The sequence below is a fragment of the Arachis hypogaea genome, chromosome 13 (assembly GCF_003086295.3).
Source record: "Arachis hypogaea cultivar Tifrunner chromosome 13, arahy.Tifrunner.gnm2.J5K5, whole genome shotgun sequence".
Lineage (NCBI taxonomy): Eukaryota > Viridiplantae > Streptophyta > Magnoliopsida > Fabales > Fabaceae > Arachis > Arachis hypogaea.
In genome coordinates, this window is record NC_092048.1 from 44678374 (window position 1) to 44692880 (window position 14507).

At 32.9% G+C, this 14507-nt stretch overlaps 2 protein-coding genes across 3 annotated transcripts; both read right to left on the reverse strand.

The window, feature by feature from the left end:
* Positions 1 to 343: 343 nt before the first annotated feature.
* Positions 344 to 4310, reverse strand: LOC112738255 (palmitoyl-acyl carrier protein thioesterase, chloroplastic). 2 transcript variants are annotated; one of them, XM_025788609.3, is made up of 7 exons: positions 4134 to 4310; positions 3677 to 3972; positions 3435 to 3568; positions 2055 to 2168; positions 1756 to 1930; positions 1423 to 1491; positions 344 to 747 (listed from the first exon to the last, which is right to left on the reverse strand). In XM_025788609.3, the coding sequence occupies exons 2-7, from the start codon at positions 3962 to 3964 to the stop codon at positions 538 to 540; spliced, it is 990 nt and encodes a 329-aa protein (XP_025644394.1). In that variant the 5' UTR covers positions 3965 to 3972; positions 4134 to 4310; the 3' UTR covers positions 344 to 537. The 2 variants fall into 2 exon arrangements, with proteins under 2 accessions (XP_025644394.1, XP_025644396.1); XM_025788611.3 differs by lacking the exon at positions 4134 to 4310 and having other exon boundaries at positions 3677 to 4005.
* A 6908-nt stretch (positions 4311 to 11218) lies between these two features.
* On the reverse strand, positions 11219 to 12116 carry LOC112733915 (protein MAIN-LIKE 1-like). Its single transcript, XM_025783030.1, has 2 exons — positions 11413 to 12116; positions 11219 to 11297 (listed from the first exon to the last, which is right to left on the reverse strand). The coding sequence occupies exons 1-2, from the start codon at positions 12114 to 12116 to the stop codon at positions 11219 to 11221; spliced, it is 783 nt and encodes a 260-aa protein (XP_025638815.1).
* Between the last annotated feature and the right edge of the window lie 2391 nt (positions 12117 to 14507).

Below are 14507 nucleotides of genomic sequence, written 5' to 3' on the forward strand. Positions count from 1 at the left end.
GAAGTTTGAGAGGAATGTTTGCTAGTTGGTGGATTGGTGGAGTGCATCGTGTGGACCACGCCACTCCACCGTAGACGCGCGGCTTGATGTCCTCCCCTTAGTGTCTGGTTTGATTTGCATTCGGTTTGACGGATACAACTCAGCTAAAATATTAGAATCTATTACATATCTAAATTCAAATTGGCGAAAATAAGTTAAGGTTACCATCTTTTCCAATGGGGTTTTTGTTAGATACAAAGAAAAAAGCGAAGTTAATCTTCTCATGTCATGCATTCCAATATATATGTGTTATTAATAGACTAAAGGTAAGGTATGCTAAGGAATGATTACAGGTTAATGTTCATTTTAATTAATTACTATATATATTTTGATTTTCCATATAGGATAAATGAGTCCAAATAATTTATGTAAAAAACAAGCTTACGAAATATTGAAATTTACAATGACTGAAATTAAATATACATTAATCCAGGGATAATGTATGTTTTGGTAATTATTTTGCTACGTATCTCAGAAAATTTTCAAATATATGCAATGTCAAAGTTTTGGTCTCCACTTAGTCCTTCCCCTTAAAATCTCAAGACCACGATCTTCAAGTTGAAGCAAATGATAAAACTCAACATTGTTGTTATTGGCGCCACAAATTGCAGTTAGAGAGTGAAGCTTACTATCTCTACCACACTCCCTCTTGTATTCCAAACTCATGCCACACAACTCATGATTCATCAATATTGATTCCGGAACACTCTACAACACCATCCAAACCAAAAGCCATCAAAACATTTCAGCCTTCTTATCACCAATAAAGAATCAAATAAGAAAGCATGACCAGGTATATTATATAACTAAATACTGAGAACTAATTTTTAATTAATTAATATTAATTCATTTTTATTGTAACATTATTTTTTTAATTTTTATATATTTTTTTTTAAAATTAACTGATATTAACTAAAAAAGTTGCCTTTCTAGTTGAACTCGTATATTATATTATTATTATTATTATTATTATTATTATTATTATTATTATTATTATTATGGGATTACATTTTTTTTTTATATTCGTACTAAGTTAATACAAAATTTTACAGAACACAAGGATACCAAATGTCAAATAAGCTAAATCTCTATGTAAAATCAGTTGATACTTTTGCAAATAGAGTCATCATGTGTCTAATATCTCTTAAACACAGGAAAAAAATAATAACAAAAAGTCAGCGTGATTTTTCTTCTTGTTAAACTTGCAATTAAACAACTTGATTATTAAGAAAATGAGGAGTATTTATGTGTAAAATACTTAAATAGGAGAACACTTTGCCAAACTCACTATCCATGCTACCCTAATAATGCATATACAAAAAGTAACTTGTTATGGAAAAAGTTCAGGCACCATTATGTGGATGATAGAGAAGAAAAAATTACCTCCAGAACCCAACCAATGTACTTCACATTGCTGACATGAAGATTTATATCTAGATCATTCCATCTTGGCTAAAAATTAATTAATATAATAAAGGCATTAATTAGTTACTCTATAAAAAAAATAATCAAGATTAATTTTACGTAACTAACAAAATTTATTATTTTTTAATAAAAATTTGATTGATTTTATTTAAATATAAAAAGTTGAATTTTAAATTTTAATAATATAAAATAAAATATTGGTCTAAATTTAATATTAATAACAGGTATTAATTCTTAATATTCCTCAAAAATTAATATATAGAAAATAACTTAGAAGAAAAGACTGCATACTTTTAAACCGGTACAAATGTAATCTGCTGCAGTGACATTGAGTTTGGGTATGTTTTTGATATCATCTTCTAGAATCATCAGAGAAGAATTTACAAAATAGAACTCAAACTCCTTTCTGGCTTCTTCTGGTATTTTTGATAGTTTTCTTGTCAGTTTGTTCATCATGACACAACCACTGTTTATAGAGATTTATCAAAATAATTAAAAACAAATTGGTTATTAAAATGTTGCTAACAAATTAAAAATACATTGATTTTATATACAAATTAATTAGCAATAATTGATAGATGTCCGTCCACCTGGAGGCTTTACTTAAGACTTGATATGTTTTGGAATCTCGCAAAAGCCAATTCCAACGCACAGCATTTTTTCCAGCTACGGACATCCAAGCTTCCACTTGAACAACTTCATCGCTGTAACAAATTTATGAGAAAATACTTTTTATTAATATTAATTAATATTTTGTTTTTATATTAATTAGAATTCTAAAATTTAAATATTAATAAAAAATAAATTTAGTTATATAATACTAATTTAATTTATATTAAATAAGAAACGAGTACTTTTCTGTAACTAGGCAAAACGGCCAAAACTACAGTTAATGAGAAGTGACATTAAAATAAGAATAAACATTAATAAATTTTTATTATTTAGAAATTCTTAAAATTTATTTCCGTCAAATAGATTGATTATTTTATCATTTTTAAGTAAATTTTTAATATGCATAATTAAATAAATTTCTGATAAATTTTATTATAAGAACATTTACGTTTAAAAAAATCATCAAAAGAAAAATTAATCTCCTTCAAAATATTAGAAGAATCAGTTATGAGTAATTTTCAAAAGCTTTTAAAAAATAAAAAGTTACTAAAAAACAATTTGTTTAATTTAAGATTCTAGCTTTAAAACTCAATTTAAATATTTATTCTTAAAATGAAATGAGTAGATCATCCATTTACATTAATAACTTTAATTTTAATTTGATAAAATTAATGTATTTATTATTATAAATATTGTTTATATCTTTATCCATGGCTCAAAGTTAGACCCAAAATAATTAAGACTCATTCAAGGTTCAAAGTCACTTTTAATTTTTTACATATCTGGCCTCTTTTGTCCGATTTAATTGAAAGAATTTTAACTACATCTACAAATATATTTATATATTTAAATATAAAAATCTCAACAACTCCTAGATAAAACGAAGAATAATCATTTATTATGATAGGTGGATAAGTTATAAAAAAATAACTTATCATTTTTACTATATAAATATTTCATCAAATTTAAGTATTGATCGATCTTAATTTACACAAAATTTATCTAAAATTTTTGCTAATTTAAATATCAAAATCTTTTATAAGTATCTTCAAACTCTAAAAATTTGATCAAATGGCATCACTTTACCAAAAAATATATTTGAGTATCTCAACAAAAGAATATTTAGACCTAACCTTTAGGCCCAAATTTCATCCATATCAAGTAACCTGGGAACAAATATGTATTGTGAAATCTTGTCGAAAATAATAGTTACCATATTGGTAGTGAGATTAGAGTCTCTAAACTCTATCTAAAGCTATTAAACCAATTCTGATCTATGAAACAGGTTACATGCATAAGCTTTCCAGTAAATCCAATAATAATAATAAGGACACTATATATAAAAGTAAGTTAATTACCAGACAGGATAACGATAAATCTCTATTCGCATATGAGTAAATACCCATATTAAGTTCCTTTTAATCATTTCTTTTGTGGAACCAAAGCCACCGCGATGAATTCCACATGTCTTAAAGTGATTAATTGCAGAGTCCTGTTAAACAAACAAAAAATAATCAAGAAGATGAAACTAATAGCACCACTATATATATATAAAGAAAACTAATCATAACTACATAGAGTCAGAGGTAAAAATTCAAACCTGAAAATAGTTCATCAAAGTCTCAATAGATGCCTTTTCATTAGCACCAACTTCATACGATTTAATAGTGAAATTTTGACGGAACACAAAATCATCCAGAATAGAAGATGTGGTAACTCTCAAAGAATTATCATCCTTGTTTGGGGTTTTAACACTTGCCTTAATTTGAAAGCCACCACAACGAGCATGTTTCACTTCAAACTTTCTTCGGTAGCCAAAATTTATTTGTTGTGGTAACATGATACCAATAAAAGAACATAATGTAGACGAAGTACTCAGCGTTACCATAATTAATTCTGCAAACAAATCTATTATTATTAAAGCATGTTTGTTAGACAAATTTAAAATAAAAAGAGTAATATATATCATAAGCAATGAAAGACACAGAAATATAGTAGACAAACTCAAAATCTAAAGCATTACGTAACAAATTATATATATATATATATATATATACCTAAAATACATACTTGAGACCTCTAAAATTGAAGAATGCAATTATAAGAATAATTTCATAAGATTTTTTTCTTGTACGGCATTCTACATTGTTACCCTCCTTATATAGGATGCATGCATGGTTATTTTATTTCTGGAATGCCTTTTCCGTGCAAGAATGAATGAAATTTAAGACCAATTTTACAAATAGTGTAGACGAGTCTGCAAATAATATAGGGAGAATAAAGCTATATACTCACGTACAGAATAAATATATACATATGATTAATGGCAGAGCTTGAAACAAAATTTTGGACCATATAGAGGATAATTGTCAAGATGTTTTCTGAATTTTTAAAGGTTGTATCTCATTTTTTCCATGATTCATTAAAGTAGAAGAACTATGTACACAATGGCGAAACTTGAAACAAAATTTTGGAGGGCTAGAGGATAATTGTCAAGATGCATTTTGAACTTTTAAAGGTTGTATCTCACTTTTTTCGTGATTCATTAAAGTAGAAGAATTATGTACTAAGTGTTGATATTGTAAAAGTTATATGTTCTCCTTTTTAAATATTAGCCTTCCTCTTAAAAAATGCATCAATTCTTTGATTTTTCATTATTATTTTATATAAAATTTGAATATATATTCTGTAAAATATGAAAAAGTTAAAAAGATAAATATTAAAATTTATAATATTTATTGAATTTTTTTATCAATTTATACAAATATAATAATATTAATACTTATTGAATATTCTATTTTTTTATCATATAAAAAATTAAATTAAATAAATAATAAAATATAAAATAATATTAAATTGAATAAATAAAAAATATCTAATTTTTTATATTTAAACTTAAAGATAGAGGGAGTGTTGCTTATTGAACTTATTGGGTACTTTAAGTCATAGTAAAGTATCTAAAGCAATTGAACTATTTTTTATCTTTTAAAAAAGTACTACTAATTTTTTTATAAAAAGTTTGGGAGGTCATGGCCCCTTGTCTAAACTAAGCTCCGCCCTTGCATATGATATAAAATATAGACATATTTAATAATAAAATCATAGTTTATTTTAAAAAAAACCATATAACTTATCATTTATTTTTACTTTTTTTTATTCTCCATATACTTTTATTTTGTATGGGAATAGGCACAGAATAAAACATCGCTTTGGCTAATAAAGGGAATTATTTTTGGGGGAATTTTATAAGGTTAACGTTTTAATTTGTACTCATTATGTAATTAGTATAAAAAAAATTATTAAATACTATTTTCTTTGAAAAGAAAAAGGTGAAAGTAATTAAATAGAATTGTTAGCTATATATTGACCAAAAATAATTAGTTACTGAAATTTTCTTATTGGAGTTATTAATTGCATTTATTTGAGATAGTCAAAGATGATTGTCATTAAATCTCCCGAAAAAATTTAATAGGCTAATGTATTTCTTTTGGCCGAGTATTCTTGAATCTCGTTAACTAACTGAATGTATTTTCTGTACCCGCCTTCTCAAGTTAGTTTAAGTCTCATTTTATTAAAAAAGAAAACTGAATAAAAAGAAATCATGAAACAAAGTTAAAAGACTTTCTACTTCTTTCAAAGGCCTCTGTTAGTTTAGGCTAAGATTAATCAATTTTATAATAAGAATAATACTAAAAAGAAGAAGAAAATTGAATAGCGAGAAAGGTAATATGTATCTTTCTACTATCTACTATACTATATATGATGAATCTGATCTGTTATAAAATTATTAAGAGTGGGGAATCTTACATGTTGGTAGCTTCCTAGAGTTCAAACTTAGCTTCTCATGGGGTAACACATTCTTTTAATAATGATCTTGGATTATGTACAATTCGGTCACAAAGATTTAAACTAAACCAAAAGATTCAACGCTAAGATTTTTTTTTCTCATATGATATATAAATATCATTAATTAATAATTATTTAAATTTTATTTTTTAAAATATAAAATTAATAATTATTAATTATACGTATTTAAAATTAGCTAGCTAAAAATTATTTAGCTATACTTTTCTATTTACAGACATGCTCAAGTAGAGACTTGATCACTTGATTGACCATTTAAGATTAATTTGTAATCTTGGACACAAACTACTAACAAATTTAGACTTTTAAAAAGGTTTAGATCTGCGCGTGTTTTATGAAAAACCAGACTAGGCGAAGCACTCAGCAGTAGGTTCCTTACATGTCCTCTAACCTATTTCAATATATATATATATATATATATATATATATAATTTAGATCCACGATTAAAATAATTGGAATACTGATATTTCCGGTACATTTTGAAACTCTTTTAATATTATAAAATAAATGTATTGTGTAATTTCCTTAACCTTATTTATAATAAGAATTTCCTTAAATTATGTAGGCTTGAAAAGAATGTGTAGCAAAACACAAGATTGCAAAATTGGATATTATTACGATATTTTGAGTTTTAAAAGTTTAGGTTAATAAAAAAATATATATAAATAAGTTATAATTTTAATATATCCCTTTATATAAAAGTTTTTTTTAGATTTATGTGAATTTTTTATAATTATTTTTGTCTTATTTTAATTTTTTTTTTTTGGGATAACAAAGATCGAATTTTAGATTTTTATATTTTTAACAAATATTAAAATTAATAAGTTATATGTAAGCTAAAAATTAAATATTAAGAAAGTTAGATGAGAAGAAGTGTTTGCGAATTAGATTAAATATAGCTAAAATATCGATCTAATTAACACTAAACTTATCGAATTAGTTCAATATCCACATTTTTATGCTCAAATCCGATCCGATCTGCACATTGCAGATCAGATATCGAATATATACATCGCAAAATAATAAATATATTAAAATCTTATTTTAGAAGAAGTCAATAAAACTATTTTTTTTCACTCTAATAAAATTATTTTTTCACTCTTGTAAACACTTACTTCTAAAATATTATTAAACTAATTTTTTTAAAATAACAAAAATAAAATAATATAACATATATGAATAATAATTATTAATTAAAATAAAACATAAATAAAATATATTACTTATTATTTATTATTAATTTAATGTGGATCCACAAATATTCGAATCAAATTCACGAATATAGATGTGAGACCTGCAATTCGCGATCCGATCCGACTAGAATGTGAATCATACGAATTCAATCTGATCATCTTGCGATCGGATCATATCCGCAAACAGATTTGCGAATATGATTCGATCAATGAACACATCTACAGATGACTGCAAAATTCATCAGCAAATAAATTTTAATTTTGATCATTGTATAACTTTTATTTAACTAAAAATAATCATAAAAAACCTATTTGCTATTTTTTTTTTATTTTTTGGGGTTCACCAAAGATCAAACTCTTGACTTTTCGGACCTAGAGTTTTAATACCATGTCATAAAACCACTCATCTCAAAAACTTAAGCTGATAGGAAAAGGTAACATTAATGGTTATATCTCTAACATTCCTCTTGGTTATATCTCTAACAAGGTGGTTCAGGGTTCATAGGAAGGGTAATTTATGATGTAAAAGTCAAAAAGCTTCTACACATGAGGAATTTGCGTGGTTTGTGTTTAGAGATAACAAGTGTCCTCTTTTATTTTTTTTGACCATTCAAAAAAAGTATATAGTACTTGACACATTTCAGCTTTTTTAGGAATTTTGCAGTGTATTAAAAGAATGAATTAAAATTAAGTTAGTTTGTTAATTTTTTTTATCTTGGGTCCAAAATTTTGAGTAACAAAAATTAAAAGAACAATATAACAGGAATTAATAATAAATTATTAACTTTCAGTCATTTTTGTACTATAATCAAAGATAATTCTCAGCATTATGAATTTTATTAATGCAAAATAAATAGATATAAACTAAATAAAAACAAAGGATCTAATTATTATTCAAATAGTATGGTTAGTTAAGAAATTAAAGTTAAGTTTTTAATGTTTTTAATATATTAAAAAAATGTAAAATATTTAAAATAAATAAATAAATCAACATATTAATCAAGAGAAAATGAGTTGGGAAATATTTATTAAATTGGGCAAAAAACAGAAATAAGCCAAAGGGGGAAAGAATTTACACAAATCAGTCAAACTGGAAATTGCTTCATAAATGAGCCAAAGCACATTATTATGCAAATGTTTGGTTCGAATTGCAGTTGCACATAATTCGAACCGAGTCAACTCAAATTGCTTAGGAAAAATTCACACTAATTCGAACCAAGCTGGTTCGAACTAGAAACATACATAATTCGAACTAGGTGAGTTCGAATTATATAAGGAGAAGCTTCCCAAAGTAATTCGAACCAGGTTGGTTCGAATTACACAAACCATATTTCGAACTAGGCTGGTTCGAATTAGTGAGCACCAGACCTGTATATATATGATTGTAAACGTGAGTTGCTCTCATTAGAGGGGGAAAGATGGCTAGTGAGGAGAGTTTTGTAATGTTGGTTCACCACAGAGAATCGATTAAGAGGAAAACTCGTTCCGGTGTGAAGTTCACCGATAAGGATCCTCTCTGTATTATCGTGAGGCCTACGACGAGCTATGATGACCTTGTTAGGTCTGTACTGCTGAAACTTGGTCTGGATGGTGCGAAGCAGGTTAAGAAGTTTTTCTATCGCATTCCAATCACGTTGCTCCAGGAAACCGTGAAGTATGATTATTTTACGATCAGGAGTGATGAGGACTTGCAGGTCATGTTTCATTGTCGCCGGCAGTTTCCGGAAGTGAGGACACCAGAACTGTTGGCAAAGTTGGTTGATGTGGTATCCAGCTCAGGGGGTTCAAACCGGAATACCACCACTTTAGCCACGGCAGCCGGTTCTAGCTCCAGACTTATCGTTGCTTCTTCCTCCGTCCCTGCGTACGAGCCACCGGTCCAACCTGTCGCCTCCCCTTCTTTCGTTGTTGATCTCAATGGCAGCGTAGGCGACGAGGTCGGAACAGGAGAATTTCTGCCGACCTCTTTACAGTGTGCTGCACCGCTTGGGGTTGGAGACGGATTGTTGGGTGATGCAGAGGACGATGACGTCGAGCCGAATATGATTGATGATGATAGTGGCGATGATATTGGAGTGAGTGAGCCTACCGGGGCGGGAGGTGGTTCTAGCTCTGGCACACAGCAGTATCCACCACATTTTTTCTCTTTGGACTTGGATGCCATGAGGCAGGAGGGAGTTTCTGGGCAGCCTGCTAGATTTGGAGCTAGAGATGCGGAAAGGACTGTTGGTCTGACAGAGTTCCAGGTTGGTCAGCAATTTCAGGATAAAGATGAGGCCCTGTTAAGTGTGAAGACTTACAGCATCCGCCGAGGGGTACAATACAAGGTAGTGGAGTCTGACTATCGCCGGTATGTGGGCAAGTGTTCTGAGTTCGGGAATGGGTGCACATGGTTGATTCGGCTGAGTCTCCGGCAGCGCAAGGGCATTTGGGAGGTCAAACGGTACAATGGACCTCATACCTGTCTTGCCACCTCCATCTCCAGCAACCACAGGAGTTTGGATTATTATGTGATATCGGCATTCATTATGCCAATGGTTAGGGCTGATGCATCCGTCAGCATCAAGGTGCTCCTAAATGCCACGGCCGCACACTTTGGGTTTAGGCCGACGTACAGGAGGGTCTAGTTGGCGAAGCAGAAGGCTATTGCCCTCATCTATGGTGACTGGGATGAGTCGTACAACGAGCTCCCCAGGTGGGTGTTGGGAGTCCAGTTGACGATGCCTGGTACTGTTGCAGTCCTAAGGACGAGCCCTATTTGAGTTGGTGGATAGCTCGACGAGTCTCAAGCTTATTTTCACAGACTGTTATGGATGTTTCCACCGTGCATCGAGGCATTCTGTCATTGCAAGCCGCTGGTTAGTATTGACGGCACCCATCTGTATGGCAAGTATGGGGGAACATTGCTTGTCGCGATTGCTGCACAGGACGGGAACTCCAACATACTCCCTGTTGCATTCGCACTGGTTGAGGGTGAGAATGCTGAGTCTTGGTCATTCTTTCTCTCCCATCTGCGTCAGCACGTGACACTGCAACCGAGTCTGCTAGTTATATCGGACAGGCATAACGGCATCAAGGCTGCGCTTGAGGCTCCCGACAGAGGCTGGTCCCCACACGAGCTCTCCTCTCGACCCGACGCCTGTCCGGCACGTAGTCAACACGATCCATGTCAGGAACTCGCCCAGCACCCCTCTGTGACACCTCCATGGGAATAAGAACGGCTCTCGAATCCCCCAAGTACATCTCCGGAGACAAGAACCTCTTTCCATGCTGACTCCACCACTCTAGGAACTCCAACATACTCCCTGTTGCATTCGCACTGGTTGAGGGTGAGAATGCTGAGTCTTGGTCATTCTTTCTCTCCCATCTGCGTCAGCACGTGACACTGCAACCGAGTCTGCTAGTTATATCGGACAGGCATAACGGCATCAAGGCTGCGCTTGAGGCTCCCGACAGAGGCTGGTCCCCACACGAGCTCTCCTCTCGACCCGACGCCTGTCCGGCACGTAGTCAACACGATCCATGTCAGGAACTCGCCCAGCACCCCTCTGTGACACCTCCATGGGAATAAGAACGGCTCTCGAATCCCCTAAGTACATCTCCGGAGACAAGAACCTCTTTCCATGCTGACTCCACCACTCTAGGAACTCATGTGACGGTCTAGGGTCTGCAACAACATCGAACCTGAGCACGTGGTCCGCACGGGACTCCCAATGGAGATGCCATGACTGCAAAGCGTACGGGAACCAACGATCACCACCTCTGTCGTCCTTCGACATCAGAAAGTCGATGTTCAGGGCGGGATGCATACGGGACTGGACTCCGCCGAACTGCGGTAGAACCCTATCTATCTGATGCCACTCTATGACAGCAAAGTATATCAGTGACGTCACAGACCGCCACAACGCCGTATGCCGAGGCTCCAAAGCCTCTGGATGCACAACCTGCAGTACCTTGGGGGAGCTATACGGCATCCAGATAAACTGCACAAAGAACTCAACATTGTCAGGTCAACTCATGCACCAAATTCATAAAGTTTGGTTAACTAAATAAACTTAGGTAGTAGTATACTCACATCCCTGTCCTATAACATGTCTATCCTCAGTCTCCACATCTGCACTCTAGGACCCTTCTCGCTACTGGAAGGGTTGTAACTTGACCACCTGCATCTCACATGTGTGTTATGGCTAATTAAATGTGTGACAGATTTGTAATACATTATTAATGAACATGGACTTAGCAATGTTAAATTGAAATAGAGAAGCCTGACTAAAGTACCTCGAGGCCAACGGCCAGCTGGACGTATCATACCCTGCAGGCCTAAACCTAGGAAAGCACCAGAAGATCCAGGACTGAAGTAGCTGTAGTGGGCCCGCTAACTTGACCATATGTCTGTTCGTCACTCGGCACATGCACCGGTACAACCATGCCAGTGCTGCAGACCCCCAGCTGTAGGTACCCATCTCTTCAAGCCTAGCTACGTAGGGAAGCCATCTGATGTGAATGCGGTTGCCGGACTTGTCGGCAAACAACTGCGTGTCCAACAACATCATGATGTAGGCACGTGCAAATCTTCGCACAGTCTCCTCATCGGCTGCCTCGGGGCACTCACCAAAAGTCTCCTGGAACCAGCTGTAGTTTACTGCGAATTTCTGAACCTGGCTCGGAGGAGGAATCACTCCAAGCAACTCCTGGAACCACACCCAAGCTGGACGGCCACCCTGGATGTATTTCTGGAAATCTGTAAGGCAGCCGCTGACATAACGCCCGTCCACTGACAACCCCAACTGGTACGCCACGTCCTGAAGTGTGATCGTGCACTCTCTGAACGGCATATGGAAGGTGTGCGTCTTCGGACACCACCGCTCGATGAAGGCACTGACAAGGGCCTCATCTAACTGGAACCATCTATCGTTCAACCTTACAAGATGGTATAATCCGGCCATCTGTAAGTACGGAACGTATCTCTCATCGAGTCGCATGCCCTACTGTCGCCGCATGCTCCTGATGCATCGCTGTGGCTGCGCATTACATGCACCGCATTATTAGAACCAAGTTGATAACCAATGACAAAAATAACCAACACCATAAACCACTAAAGGAAACCCCTAACAGAATCTACATGCAAAACCAATATATCAAACCAGTTGGAAAACCACATGCTCAAACCGCTAACATAAATCACATAGAAATCCACTTATGTCAAACACATGCAAAACCACTATCATGAACCGCTTACAAAAGCACATGGTCAACCACTTCCAATACCACCAAAATAAACCACCAAAGTAAATCATCAACAAAACCGCATACAAAAGTACTAACAAAACCAATACTAAAAACAGCTAACCTAAACCGCCAACAAAAGCACATGCATAAACCGCTAATATAAACCGCATAAAAATCCACTAACGAAAACCACATGCAAAACAACTATCATAAACCGCACACATAATCAGATAATAAACTACTTCCAATACCACCAAAATAAACCACCCACATAAACCAGCAACGAAACCGCATACAAAACCACTAACATAAAAAACTAACATAAACCACCAACTAAACCACCAACTAACCCGCATGCAAAACCTCTCAAATAAACCACTTGCAATACCACTACAATTAACCTCTAACATAAACCGCATGCAAAACCACTAACTCAGATATACCGCTAGAACGAAGTTTTTTATCTACCAACCTCGTCGTTGATGACCCCAGCTATATGAGCAACTCCGTCCAACCGATATAACCTTGCCGGATCGTCCCCCATCGGCTGAGTATTCCGTTCAAGTCTTTGTCGGATCGAATCCGGGTCGTTTTCTCTGGGATTTGGTGGGGTATAAGGATGGAAAAGTGATTTGAATGAGGCTGATTCGAACTCCTTATATAGCCGAAAAACGTGTAATTCGAACCAGCCCAGCTTGAATTACTACTCGAGGCAAACTTTAACTAATTCGAACCAAATAGGTTCGAATTACTTGGTGAAGCGTCCAAGTATGTAATTCGAACAAACCTAGTTCGAATTACTCTCAAATCTAGTTCGAACCATATTGGTTCGAATTACATTCATCACGTGTTTCATCCTAATTCGAGCTAGCCTGGTTCGAATCATGTGCAACTGCAATTCGAACCATGCTGGTTCGAATTATATAGTAATGTGCTTTGGCTCATTTGTAAAGCAATTTTCAGTTTGACTGATTCAGGTAATTTCTTTCCTCCCTTGGCTTAATTCCGTTTTTTGCCCAAATTTAAGTAAGGAGTATAAAATTTTTTTACAAACCATATCCCCTATTTCATAGTATTATTGATTAACATGCTTTCATTATATTTGTTTTTAAAAAGATTCTTTTATTATAGTTGATAAAAAGCAAATTTGTCAATAGTAATATTAGATAACCAAACAGCCACCATTAATTATTTTTTTAATTTATTTTATTTATCTCAAATTTCAGACTTTAAATAATAAATTTTTTATTCTAAATTTTAAATTATAATCCTAAAGTATTTGAGAAGAAAATTATCATAAATATAATAAACTATAAAGTATATAAAAGAATTTATATTTAATAGCATTTAAAATAATATATATTCACTAAAATAATATTTTTTTTCAAATTTATATTTACTTTCAATTAAGAAAAAAATATACCAATTTTTTGTTTTCTCAAAATTATTTCAATATTTGCTGTAGTATATTTTTTTTCATGAAAACATTAATAAAACACTGTAAATATATGGTGGGATTGGTTTGATTTTGGTTTGATTAATTAATAATAATTATATATATTATCATGTTACAGATTCATTAATAGATGAGCTTTTTATGGTAGGTAATAGTATTTTAGCGGATTTTGTGATCGTTGCTCCAATTTTTTGTTTTAGTTAGAGATAGTTGCTCTTTTCAACTCCTTTCAATTTCAATTACGTTATTTTTTCAATCTCTGTTGCTCAAAATTTTGGATTCAAGGTTAAAAAAAATTACTAAAAGTAGTTGAACCCAATAAAAAAAATTAACAAATCAACTTAATTTTAATTCATTCTTCTAATACACTGCAAAAATTTTGAAAAAACTGAAATATATCAAGTTCTATATATATTTTTTTGAATGGCCAAAACAGTAAAAGAAAACACTTATTATCTCTAAATACAAGCCACGCAAATTTTTCATGTGTAGAAGTTTTTTGATTTCTACACCGTAGCATTGTCCTAATAGAAAAATTAATCAGGATTATTATTAGGCAATTTTGCAAACATTGGCCTCATCGTTACTCATCAATATAATAGGAATTCATCGCATGTATTTTAATAATAACATTAACATAAACTGCAATCCATATATAATCAAAAGAAAATCACAAAAAATAAACCTA

Excerpts from the sequence above, each read along its gene's own strand:
- LOC112738255 (XM_025788609.3), bottom strand. The coding sequence starts at position 3,964 with ATGGTAACGCTGAGTACTTCGTCTACATTATGTTCTTTTATTGGTATC. Across the intron at positions 3,569-3,676 it reads CTTTGATGAACTATTTTCAG|GACTCTGCAATTAATCACTT; the intron begins GTTTGAATTTTT and ends TTTGTTTAACAG. Across the intron at positions 2,169-3,434 it reads ATTTATCGTTATCCTGTCTG|CGATGAAGTTGTTCAAGTGG; the intron begins GTAATTAACTTA and ends AATTTGTTACAG.
- LOC112733915 (XM_025783030.1), bottom strand. The coding sequence starts at position 12,116 with ATGCGACTCGATGAGAGATACGTTCCGTACTTACAGATGGCCGGATTA. Across the intron at positions 11,298-11,412 it reads AGCTGGCCGTTGGCCTCGAG|GTGGTCAAGTTACAACCCTT; the intron begins GTACTTTAGTCA and ends TGTGAGATGCAG.